This window comes from Balaenoptera physalus (assembly GCF_965194825.1).
Source record: "Balaenoptera physalus genome assembly, chromosome: 9".
In the NCBI taxonomy this organism is placed as follows: Eukaryota; Metazoa; Chordata; class Mammalia; order Artiodactyla; family Balaenopteridae; genus Balaenoptera; species Balaenoptera physalus.
In genome coordinates, this window is record NC_138888.1 from 3,450,372 (window position 1) to 3,462,915 (window position 12,544).

Below are 12,544 nucleotides of genomic sequence, written 5' to 3' on the forward strand. Positions count from 1 at the left end.
AGCGCTCCAACTTTCCTAACTCCTGGCGGCCGCTCCTGGTTCTGAGCGCCCATTGGGCGGCACAGTTCTCTTCAGTAGCAACCGTATGGATTGGGGCTGGGGAAGGAGAGACGGGCCGTTGTCCAAGAAAGCCAAAGGTGAGGACGCGGTCCTCAAGGCTTTGGAGTGATGGTCTCCTAGTTTTTAACTAAGGGCAGCCATAGTTTGCCCTTTCCATTCTCTAACGTGGCCGGGGCAAACTGGGTTGTGCACACAAAGTTCGTTATAAAGTGAGTACTGGAAAGGGAGTACTGGGGACGAACCAGGTTTCTAAACCTTAGCTTATTGGAAACAGTATGCCTTGAAGGGAACTCCAACCAAATGTCTGAGTTTGCACTCTCCTGGGAGCTCTGAGCACAGCTCAGCTGGAGCTGCTGGCCCGCCATCAGTAGGGCTCCCGGGCTCGGGCACGGAGCAGGCCGACGTGGCTCGCCCAGCAGTTCACAGCTGGAGCGGCTGCAGGGCTGCGGGTACCGAATGCGGAACACTAGGATGTGAGAACGCCTCGCAGAGACGCAGCGTTTCTCGGTCCTCCCTCCCGGGCCTGGGGCGCCCTGTTAGCACAGGGCCGCCGGGGTGCGGGGCCTGGCGCGGTGAGGCCGAGAAGCTGCGGGGCGCGCTACGGGGGCGCGGGCGGTGGCGGCGTGGGGAGCGCCGGCTCCGCCACTGGGCGTCTTCTGCAGCCGCTGCCGCCTCCACGGGCAGCGGCACTGCGGCGCTTCTCTCCGCTGCTTTCGAGCAGTCGCGGAGGCTCCGCCAGCGGAGCGCGCGCACACCACGCCACGCTTGCTCCGCAGCCCCTCGCCCCGGCCGGGAGCACGCCCCAGGCCCTCCCACACCCAGCGCGGAACACGACGTGAAGACCGGGCCGAGTGGCCCCGGAGGGCTGGTTCTGAGGGGGCGGAGCCCGCCGAGTCCCGGCCCGCCGCGCGGCCCTCCTGCCCGCGGCCGGCCCCCACCGGCGGCCCGAGGAGGAGGGCCATGGTCGGCCCCGTGGAGCCGCTCGTTCCCCGCCCCCAGGCCCCCCTGCCCGCGGCCGGGGACGAGCCCGGCCCCGGCAAACTCCGCCCGGAGCCCGGGGGCAGCGCAGCCGGCGGGGGGAGCGCGGCGGTCCAGGGCCCGGCCCCCGAGGAGCCTGGTCGCAGCCGGGCCGAGCGCGCCGCGCCCCCGCGCCCTCCCCCCTCGTCCGCAGGCCGCGCCAGCCCCGCGGGGGGCCCCGGCGCCCTGCCTGCGCGCGGCGGCTGGGTCGCAGCCCGCGCTCCCTCCGCGCTCGCCTTCTCCTCCCCTGTCCGCTCCTCCACTCCATCTTCCTTTTACTTCTGGCCGCCGCCCCCTCCGCCCCCTCCTTCTCCTCTCCCCTCCTCATCTGCCTTTCACTTCCCCGTGCGTCTCCCAGGAAGGGAGGGCGCGGCGGCGGCGGCGATGCTGGCGGAGGAGGAGGAGGAGGACAAGAGGCAGCTCCCTTGAGCGTCCCCCCCAGCAGTAGTCACCGCGGCGGCGGGCGGCGGCGGCTCTTCCTCTCCCCTGCGCTCCAGGGCTTGCTGCTGCCAGCTCGCGCCGGGCCCCGGCCGCCGCCGCCGCCGCCCCGGCTCCCGCTCGGCCCGGCGGTCCTCCGCGCGGGCTCCCACGGCTTCCCGGGCGCCGGCGGGGGCTGCCCCGGCCCCGGCCCCAGCCTCGGCGGCGGCGGCCGAACTCCGCGGTGGCCGCGAGGCGCCGGCGCCGCCCTCGTCGCCGCGTCCTCGCTGCTTTTCGGTGCCGACATGGAAGATGGACCTTCTAATAATGCGAGCTGCTTCCGAAGGCTGACGGAGTGTTTCCTGAGCCCCAGTAAGTGCCTGGCTCCACCTTCCCCGCGGTGGGCGGCCGGCAGGGTGCGTGTGCCCAGGGAGTTTGGCGGCCAGCGGGCTTCTCTGGAGGGGCGGGGGGCTCGGCCAGCGGCGGGACGCCGGCGTTTCCCAGGCTCCGCGTGCGTGCGGGGGAAGGGTGAGCGGGAGAGCGGCGGGAGGCCAGCGTTAAAACAGGACCTGCTGCCCGCCTCGGGGTCCCGGTGCTGTTTCTGGCCACACTTGCCCTGCACGTCTTTATACTCTCAACTCTGTGATCACTGACGCTAGGCTCGTCTCTTTAGCCTGCGGCCACTAGGCTGGAGTCGAGGCGCTTCTTTCCGCGTGGGGTCCCGCCCGCTGCGTCCCCAGGCTAGGGGAGGGCAGGCCAGGGCCCCGGGACCCCGCGCTCCCAAGCGTGAAGGCGCTCGCGGTTCCCCGGCTGGGTGTCGACGCCTGGCCGCTGTACCCCCGGACCCCGCAGTGACCCTGTTCCAGAGCGTGGACTAGCCGCGTGGAAGTGGGTGCGCCTCCGCCGAGAGTCCACTTTCTCTAGATCCTGGGGGTTAGCTGGTGGGCGGGTTGGCCAGGGGAAGGACAATGGGGCGTTAGGGTGGAGGAGAAAGGTGCCGCCGGTTCGGACCCCCCGCCCCCCGCCCCGGGATCACGGCCACTCCGCCTCCCCAGCCCCGGGATCGGGGCTGAGAGCGCGCGGGAGCAGGGGTGGCAGAAGGCGTGTCACGGGGGAGGGGGACGGGACTGAGCAGAATCGTCAAGGCAGGTATTTGCTAGAAGGCAGGAGGCGGGAGATGTTAAGGGAAGAGGCGCCGGGTGCACAGAGGAGGGGGTCTCCGTTGTCTTGGATGGAGGGCGAGCGAGGTGAGGACCGGAGACCTGGGGCGGGGCGGGGCGGGGAGGGAGGTCGCGCCCGCGGAACACCGGGCGACTCCGGCGCCAGCCGGGGCGGGCGCGGCCCCTCGAGGCCCTGGGCGCGGGGCTCCGGCGCCACCGTCCACCGCGTGCGCACCCGAGCCTTTGTCTGCTTCTCGCCGGGGAACCGCGTTTCCGCGGCGCCTTCTCCAGGCAGACTCTTCCAGGGTTGCTGTTGCGGCTTCCGTCTCCCATCTGCCGCTCACTCCGCAGTCCCGGCCGGCCCGCGCCTCCTGGGTACCCGGGGTCTAACCCCTCCTCGCGGCCGGAACTTGTCTGGGCTCATCGCCCGCAGGGCGCCTTTGGGGTGCAGCCCCTGGGCGTGCGAGCGTGTACGGTGCGGCCCGGCAACCCCCCACCCCCTCCCCGCCCAGCCCCGCCCCGCCCCGAGATCCCGCCTCCCTGGCGAGGTTCAGTCCGAGGGGGCCGCGTGGTCCAGCGGCCTCTCGCTTGCTTGCTGGCTGTCTGGAGCCGCTGGCGGCTGTCTCTGCTCATATTTGCCGGTGGACCTGATAGGACATCGGGGCGTGGGCCCTGGGCTCGCAGCTGACTCCTCCATCCCGTAGCCTCCCGTAGTCTGACCCGCACAGCAACTCCCAGGAGTCTGCTTCCCTCGGGCCCCACCTGCGGGTGTTGATTAATTCAGAATGTTGCGGTTCAGGAAGGACATGGTCTGGGCAGGAGTGGCCTCGCCAGCTGCCCTTGGATGTGTTAGGAATGGACATTTTTACTTGCTGAAACAGAGCCTGGTGGCCGTGAACTGAATGAAGGTTGCGGGAGAGGACGGAGCTCCCGACCAGCTCTGACTTGTGTTGGGTTAGTCTGGGGCCTAGAATTGGGGCTCCTGTCTGCCCGCCTCCTCCTGCACTAGTGATTTCCTTCTGTAAAAAATAAACATCTACTCTTTACAGTCGGCAGCTGGTGGGGTGGGAGGAGTGAGGGTGCGGGTCAGAGGCTGCCACATCTCGCATATGAACGTTTTGGGAAGAAGGCTGTGCTGGGGAGACCAGCTGTGCAGGGGTTTTCCTAAACTGAAGTTTCTGTTTGTGTGTTGTTACTGCTGTTTGTCTCGGGTGGGGCAGGTTGTGAGGGATACTGGGGAGAAGAATGAAGATGAACAGCTCAGGTGGGATGGAGATGTCCTAGGGGAATCCCTAGCAGGCTTTCCTTTTGGAAAGACAGAGGACCTGGAGAAGAGGGCCATCTGACCCCACTTCCCACCCCCCCTCACCCCTGTGGGAAGTTCCCACAGGGAGAAGCCCAGTGACAATAGACTCAGGAGTTGTTGGGTTTTTCTGTGTCTTTTTCTCTAACCAAGTCAGTGAGAGGTAGCTTGGGGTTTGAATAGGAACCAGAATCTTCTTTGGGACGTTACTAAGGTAGTAAATACTAAGGTTCTTTTAAGCAAAATCTATTATTATACCCACGTCACTGCAAAAGTGGAAAAAGGCTAGATGGCGACTTTAAGGATCATTGCCAGTTTCTGCTCTGACACTGTATCCTTCACGTTGGGGGACTGTTTCTGTCTGTTGCTGAGTGACAAGCCACATTTGTGTGAATGGCTGAAGTACCTGAAGCTTGGCGGACTTTTTTGATATTTGTCAATAAAAGTGAGTCTTTCTGAGAAAACTTTGGAATTCTATAAGAATGGAAGAACGCCCCAAGTGTATACAGATGTGTCGTGATTGGTGCATGTTTATTCCCTTTTTTTCCGTTCAGTTTGATCTCCTCTAGGTCTAACAAGCAAGTTGTCATGTAAAGGCTGCTGTGTCCAACTGTTGTTTGTAGGAATGCCTGCTTTTTATCATCATCAAAAAGCAAATTGTGTTTTAAAAGTATAATATCCTAGTTCCATTCCTGTCCACTTTGGCTCTGCATTTTGGCTCACACAGATTCACTGGTTCGCTCAGTAACGCACGGAGCAAACACTTACTAAGAGCTACTGCCACTTGCCAGGCGCTGCCCTAGCCGGGCTGCGGTCCAAGAGGATGTCACCCACCAGGAGAAGAGAGCTCCTAAAAGCAGGTGCAGCATTGACGCCCAGTGCTAGAAGGGTCAGTGGTCACTCTGCATCCCTATCAGGGTGTTGCTGACTTCACCTTTCATTGCTGACCTCTGAGCTTGTCCTCAGGCACTGGGCTCGAGCACTTTACTGCTCGGAGAGTTGATGCTGGTTGGAATAGAAAGCAGTCCCCGTGCAGGGAGAGCTCAAATCCTCCCAGAGCGAACTGAGAAGTCCACTTGGCAGCGGTGTGTGTGTGTGTGTGTGTGTGTGTGTGTGTGTGTGTACACACGCACATACACACAGGAAAGGAAAGCCAAGAAGTCGTGCTTCGATAGGCCTGTAGGAGTTGCATTCAGTCTTCCGGAGGAAAGAGCTTACCTTGAGTACACTTGGTGCCGTGGCGGGAAGTGCAGGAAATATACCTGGGGGGCAAGGACTTTACCAGTCGAGTCGGGAACCCTGCCTTAAAGACATCCAGAAGTTAAAGGAAGGTCACTGTCTTTCTCTCCCTCTCACAAGTGCTCCCACCGCTCTGCTACTGTATGTTTCACCAGTTGGCTGCTCCGAATGATGCGGAGTGCTGTAGAAAAGAAAACTGTTGGTCAATGAGCGATCAGAGACAGCAAGAAAAATGAGCTGGGAAAGATTTGTTAGTCCAGGTGGCAAATATTCAATACTTCTTCACACAATTTGTATATTTCTCAAATATTCCAAACAGGAAATGTGTATGTGTCTAGGAATCCTAGACTTTAAATATACTCCGCATCCATCACTGACCACTCTTGCTCTGTTTCTTGAGACTTAAGATACTGTGTGGCCAACACTTGAGCAAACTGAGATAAATATGATCCCTTTTAAGAGCAAATGCGTCTACCGCATAGAAGCTACACTGGACTTCACGTTGAACCTGTTCTTATGGACCTGTTGAGACTGGGACTGCAGAGGGGTGCAAGGCCAACAGCACAGCAACCAAACTGGGTATAACTCAATTAATAGCCAACCAACAGGTAAGTATTGAGGACCTATTCAGTGCACATCATTTTAGGGAGATGCGAATGATAAGAACTAGTCCCTCAAAGGACCTGGAATATAGATAGGATACCTACCAAGATAACCATCAAAGGAAGGCTGGGAACTCTTGCTGCCAGGCCAGGGTGCAGGTCATGAAACGGCCAGGCGTAGTGGAGGTGCCTACGTCTGTTTTGGCTGGAGTAATCAGGGCTTACATCCAAAGGGCAAACTGTTTAAACCGGGTGGAACTATTTAGATTCATTAATTTTAATTTCGTGACATTCCTCTTTTAATTTCAAAAAGCTTCCATGAACAAAGATAATCCCTAAAAATTTAAATGACCAATGGTGGAGACAGTAGAAGATGGTGTCTTCTACAGTGTCAACCTGATATATTAACTGAAGGTAATTTCTGCATCTAAAACTTTTTCTACCCCATTAAGAAAAATGAATGCGGTACGATAGATAAATAAGTGATGGTAACGTAGCATGGTGACTGTAGTTATTAAGTCTGTACTGCATGTTTGAAAGTGGCTAGGAGAGTAGATCTTAACAGTCCTCATCACACACACACACACACACAGACACACACACACACACACAAAATGCAGTGTGCTAGGTGATTACGAGATTTCGTTTACGATAAAGCAGGTTAAACTTGGTGTGGTGAACATTTTACCAGTTAATACATTGTTAGTTTTTGTTTGTTTAAAAACAACTCATGAGGTCCGAGAAGGAAAGAAACTATAATTTTCGTGAGAAAGGAATATTTCTGTCTTAAAAGGAGAACTCTTAGTTTTAATTCAAAACATTTTAATTTCCTTTTAAAATGTAAATCAGTCCCCTTCAGCTGATCTAAGTCTGTCTAAGGGAAAACTCCACAGCGATAGAATCGCTCAAATCTTACAAAGGAAGCAGAGGACGCCTAGCACTCTGATTTTATTTGTAGCATTTACCACTTTCTGGAATTATCGTGCTCATTTACTGGCCTACTTGTTTACTGCCTGTCTTCCCTGTGCAGAAGGCAAGCTTGGTGCCAGCCTGAGGGCAGGGGCTTGTCTTACTTGCTTACATCCCTGAGCCTGGAAAGGTGGCGGACACATATATGGAAGGAGGTCAGATATTTGTGTTGAAAATTCAGAGATGAACGGAAACGAACAACAACGTGGTGTCTGCCTTCAAGGAACTCAGAAGTTGAAGCCCACTCATCGAAAGCGTCCTTGGCCTTGGCCCTTGTCCTGAGGAGCCAGGATTCCACCGTGGGTGAGAAAGAGCCACTGTGGTCAGAGCGCACGGCTGAGCACAGAGACGAGCCAGCTGACAAGCAGGTTCCCGGTGGAGGCCGTGCGGACGCTCTGGGACCCAGAGCTGAGCCCCGTCTCCTCCGGGGGCCCCAGAAAGGTTCCAGAGGAACTGGGCTGGGGCTCGCGGTGGAGGGTGCTTCCAGCCAGGGCTGGGCGGGGCCGGGTTCTGGGGAAAGCCTTTCTGGCCAGGAGAGGCACATCGGAGGCTGCTGTCAGGAGGCAGGTGGGGCGAGGCCTGGGGAGGGAGGCTGGCGAGGCTGAGAGGATTCTTCTGGACCAGCGCCGGGGGCCTCACAGTCACCCTTTGAGGGACCCTACAGAAGAGGGAAGGCAGGAAGCCCACCTTCCGTGGTGGAGCTGGGCTCGTGGGCGATGCAGACAGAGGGCTCGGGTCTGTGGCGGGCACGCCCGGTGAGAAGAGGCGGGCCTGAGCCAGGCAGCCAGCACGTGAAAGGCAGCCCGAGGCAGGGAGGATGGCAGCCATCGCTAACAGGGCGGGCGGCCAGGTGAGGCGAGGGCAGAGGGCCGCTCGGGTCCTGACGGGAGGCTTGGGCTGCGTGTGGTGTCCTGAGAAAAGAGGGGCTGGCACTGAGCCCCTCCTCTGGGCCGAGCATCGTCGGTGCCTACGTGCCATGGTGTAGACGCTGAGCAATCAGGCATAGAAACCAAAAGTGTCAACCGTCAGGAAGATCAAGTGCCGTAAGAGTTGGCAGGTTTGAGCGGTCTGTGAGGGTCTCTCTGGGTAGAGGAGGTTAAACTGCAGATGTCAGAGAAGGAGCGCCCCAGGCCGAGGGAGACCCCTGGAACCAAGCGAGGGCCTCGATGCTGGGGCTCTGAGCCCAGGGGAACACCATGCCGGTGGAACGAAGACCACGAGGCACACGGGCCAGGTTAGGGCTTTGGAAAATTTGCATCTTACTTCCCGTGCAAGGGGCAGGTCCTGGAAGGTTCTAAGCAGTTGTGATCTCAGAAGTTCATTCTGGCTGCAGTTTGGTGAGTGAATCTAGGGTCTGCAGGGGAAACGGAGGACCCGAAGGCCACCACGGTACCCAGGACAAGAGACACGGGTGGCTTGGACTAGGGCGATGGCGACAGAAGTGGAATCCGTCGAACCCCGTACCTTCGGGAGGTGTTAGAACACGTCAGACGAGTGGGCGGGTCGGCTACTTGGAATAAGGGGGACTGAGGACCAAGAATAGGGCCCAGGGCTTTAGCTGGAGCACGGGCCGCAAGGTGGAACTGTGCCCAGCGGGGGGAGCTGGCACGGGGGCGGCTAGGGACCAGGCGTCCTGTTGGGCTGTGTTGAGTCTGAGATGCCTGCTGCGCAGTTTACTGGAGATGGTAAGAAGGCAGGTGGGTAAGTAAGTGTGGAAATCAGAGGATTGATGGACCAAGACCGGAGAATAAAGACTACAGTCATGGTGTCTAAAACCCTGGGGCCGTGTGCCCCCCGCCGAGAGTGGGCAGATGCTTTGCGTGAGCGGGAGGGCTTTGATGGAGTCGGCTAAGGAGCGGGCGTGTGGTGCGGTGTAGGTGCCCCCCAGTCTGCTGAGTGACAGGAGGGCTCGGGAACCCTGCGAGGGAGCTGATCAGGTGTGTGACTCTCCAGGTGGGCGTTGAAGCCATGGCGCTGAATGGGAACCTGAAATAAACGGTGGGAGTGAGGAAAGGGCAGGAGTCAGAGCTGACAGAAGGGAAGGCGCCGTGGAAGCCCTGAGAAGGCGTGGCGCGAGAGCGAGGAGGTGAAACGGGCCGGAACGGACGCGCTGTGGAATTTGGAAGAAGAACCTCGAGGCAGAGGCAGCTGGGGCGCCACCGGCGACCTCTGTCCAGGGCTTTGAGTGGAGTGGCGGAGGCGGAGAGCCACCTTCAGGGGCTGAGTCGGTGGGGACTCACTCAGGCGCTTTAGTCCTCAGAGGAGGAAAGGGGAGACGTCGCCCCGTATCCACAGGGAGAGAAGAGCTGGCTTTTCCCCACGTAGGACTGGCTGGAGAGTGTTTATTTGTTGAGGAAAAGGAGTTTGAAGAGTAGGAAAAAAGAGAACAGAGCAGAACCTTAGAGAAGCTGGGAGCAATGGAACGTAGTGGGCACGAGAAGGCTTGGGACACCAAGGGGACCTTGTCCTCGGAGAGAACGGTGGGAAGAGCGGGTGTGGGTGCTGAGAAGGGTTTGGGTGGAGAGAGGGAATGGGAAGAATTAACAGCGCCTTCACAAGATCCTCTCTTCCCATTTCCCTGACTGGACAACCTTGCGGGCACGTGGGGGTGAGCGGAGTAGGAGGGCCAGCCCCGAGGACGATGAGCTGCCCGGGGCCACGCAGGAGTCAAGAGCACGGTCGCAGGCCCTGCCCAGGCTGGAGAGGACGGACTCGTGACTGGATGGTTAGCTGAGGGATGGGAATGACGGAGAACTTTTTAGAAGGGAACTTATATGATTGAAGGGACAGTTGAGGAAGACTTGTCCATCCGTGGTGTGTAGAGAGGCTTGCGTGAGAGCGAGCGGTACAGAGCCCGTGCACACACACTTCTGCGTTTAAAGAGTACGCGGAACACTTGTAAGCTCTCCATACACATCTTGGTGAAAAGGGCCCAGTGGGATGAAATTTGAGAGGCGTCTTGAGGGAGAAAGAGTGTTTGGTATGTGGAGCTGAGCAAGGCCCTGGACAGAGGCAGGAGGGTAGGAACGTACAGTCGGAATCCAGGAAACGGGAAGTGGGATGATTGGATGGTGGTGAGGGCTTCACGCAGAAGAGATGGAAAGGTGGAGCTGGTAGGACGGAGCAAGGAAAGACTGTCAGGTCCTCCCCTGGAGGCCATTCGAATGTTTCACTGGGGAAGGCGTGGGAGGTGCCGAGGTGCGCAGTGTTATCAGATGACGTAGCACGCAGATGTTTATCGAGGGTCTGCCGTGTACCAGTTGCTGTCGTAATCACCAGTGATGGATATGTCCAGACCCATCCTTGCCTTCAAGGAGGGATGCGGACCAGATAAAAGGCCGTCTCGGACAACTGATGGAGGCGTGCATAGGCGTGAAGAACACTCTTTAATGGCATCCATTGCCCGCTGTCCACAGGGCCATTTGCTTGACATCCTGAGCTTCTGGCCCAGGTCACGCCGTCTCCTGCGACAGGGCTTCCTCCCCGATGCCAGCTGCGGGGACCCCTGGAATCCCGCCCTGCCCCCCAGCTTGCTCACCGGCCCCGTCTGTGTCTCCCTAATGCCTGGCGCTTGTAGGCGCCCACGCTTGCGTGTGCTCCGTGAGGGCAGGCAGCATGTTTTATTCTTTTTCTTAACCTCAGTGCCTAGCACAGTGCAAAGCACAGCAAGTCTAATGCATAAGTAAGTGAAGGTGTTTAAACGGGAGAAAACGATCAAAGCGGTCCTTTAAAAACGTTAGTTTTTGCAAAGGAAGGGAATAATAAAATAAGTAATGTGGTTGATAAATTTTGCTAGCATAACTTGAAATTCCACTTGATTCTTTTTTCTTTTTCATGTGGTCCAAATACACTGTTTGGCACCAATGACCAGGGCTTCTGAGTTACGGAGAGCACAACATGTTTGTCCGCCTGAGCTGCTGGACGGGGAGCTCCAGGGGCGGCACCAGGAGACGATAGGAGGAGTGGGGCATAAGTGCGTAGAGCATTTTGGACGCCTCAGCTTTAGTTCCTGAGGCGGTGATAAAGAGCTCTTTACTTTGACGAAAACATTTCCTACACTAGGAAAGAGAAAGTGTTGCTTATGAAGTGCTGCAACAATGCCATGTGTTTGGATGTGATGAATTATTTAAAAGAATAAGCATATTTGGACTTGTAAGTTGGTAACTACTCTGTAAGAAGCAATTTTGCATGAAGAGCAGGTCACTGCTGGAGCAAAGCATCATGGGTGTATGGTATTCAAGTTGTACTTCTCTGTGCGTGACGTAATTGTGTGCTTCTGTTTTGGAGTTTTAGCAGCTTCCAAAATAAACATCTTAAATGCTATCCAGAAGGGCTTGATTACTATGGTTTTCTAGATTTGGTAATTATATATTTATCTTTGCTATTAGGATTACATACATTTTCACATTTTCTTTTTCTCCCAGGACCAGAAGTTTACTTTGAAAAACATTCTTGTGTCCTCAGTCATCACGCCTTTTTAGGATAATACTCTTTGTGTCTCATGATTAAATATGTCATCTAATTATTTTTTTTATAAAACTGCAGTGATTAAAACAATGTGGTACTGGCGTGTGAACAGACAGACCAGTACAACAGAATAGAAAGGCCTTAGAACAGAGCCAGACTCATAAAGGAATTTAATGTATTTTAAAAGTGTCATCTCATATAGGAGGAGTAGAGCTAGACTACTGAATAAATGATTTGGGGACAACTAGGTAGTCATCTGGAAAAAAAATAAAATTAGAGCATACCTTTTACTATACCTCCAGGATAAATTCCATATGGATCATATGTTTAAATATATATTTAAAAATATACCATAGATGCTGGCACAAAAACAGAAATATAGATCAATGGAACAGGATAGAAAGCCCAGAGATAAACCCACGCACATATGGTCACCTTATCTTTGATAAAGGAGGCAAGAATATACAGTGGAGAAAAGACAGCCTCTTCAATAAGTGGTGCTGGGAAAACTGGACAGGTACATGTGAAAGTATGAAATTAGAACACTCCCTAACACCATACACAAAAATAAACTCAAAATGGATTAAAGACCTAAATGTAAGGCCAGACACTATCAAACTCTTAGAGGAAAACATAGGCAGAACACTCTGTGACGTAAATCACAGCAAGATCCTTTTTGACCCACCTCCTAGAGAAATGGAAATAAAAACACAAATAAACAAATGGGACCTAATGAAACTTAAAAGCTTTTGCACAGCAAAGGAAACCATAAACAAGATGAAAAGACAACCCTCAGAATGGGAGAAAATATTTGCAGATGAAGCAGCTGACAAAGGATTAATCTCCAAAATTTACAAGCAGCTCATGCAGCTCAATATCAAAAAAAAACCCAGTCCAAAAATGGGCAGAAAACCTAAATAGACATTTCTCCAAAGAAGATATACAGATTGCCAACAAACACATGAAAGAATGCTCAACATCATTAATCATTAGAGAAATGCAAATCAAAACTACAATGAGATATCATCTCACACCGGTTAGAATAGCCATCATCAAAAAAATCTACAAACAATAAATGCTGGAGAGGGTGTGGAGAAAAGGGAACCCGCTTGCACTGTTGATGGGAATGTAAATTGATACAGCCACTATGGGGAACAGTATGGAGGTTCCTTAAAAAACTAAAAATAGAACTACCATACAACCCAGCAATCCCACTACTGGGCATATACCCTGAGAAAACCATAATTCAAAAAGAGTAATGTACCAAAATGTTCATTGCAGCTGTATTTATAATAGCCAGGACATGGAAG

General features: G+C 55.2%; 1 protein-coding gene across 1 annotated transcript in view; it reads left to right on the forward strand.

Annotated features, from left to right (window-relative positions):
- Nucleotides 1-1,005: 1,005 nt before the first annotated feature.
- The window catches only part of PDE10A (phosphodiesterase 10A), a 307,742-nt gene continuing 296,203 nt past the window's right edge, over nucleotides 1,006-12,544 (forward strand). Inside the window, 2 exon segments of the mRNA XM_082475548.1 lie at nucleotides 1,006-1,444; nucleotides 1,447-1,866. Coding sequence (XP_082331674.1) covers nucleotides 1,021-1,444; nucleotides 1,447-1,866 — 844 coding nt within the window. The 5' untranslated portion in view covers nucleotides 1,006-1,020.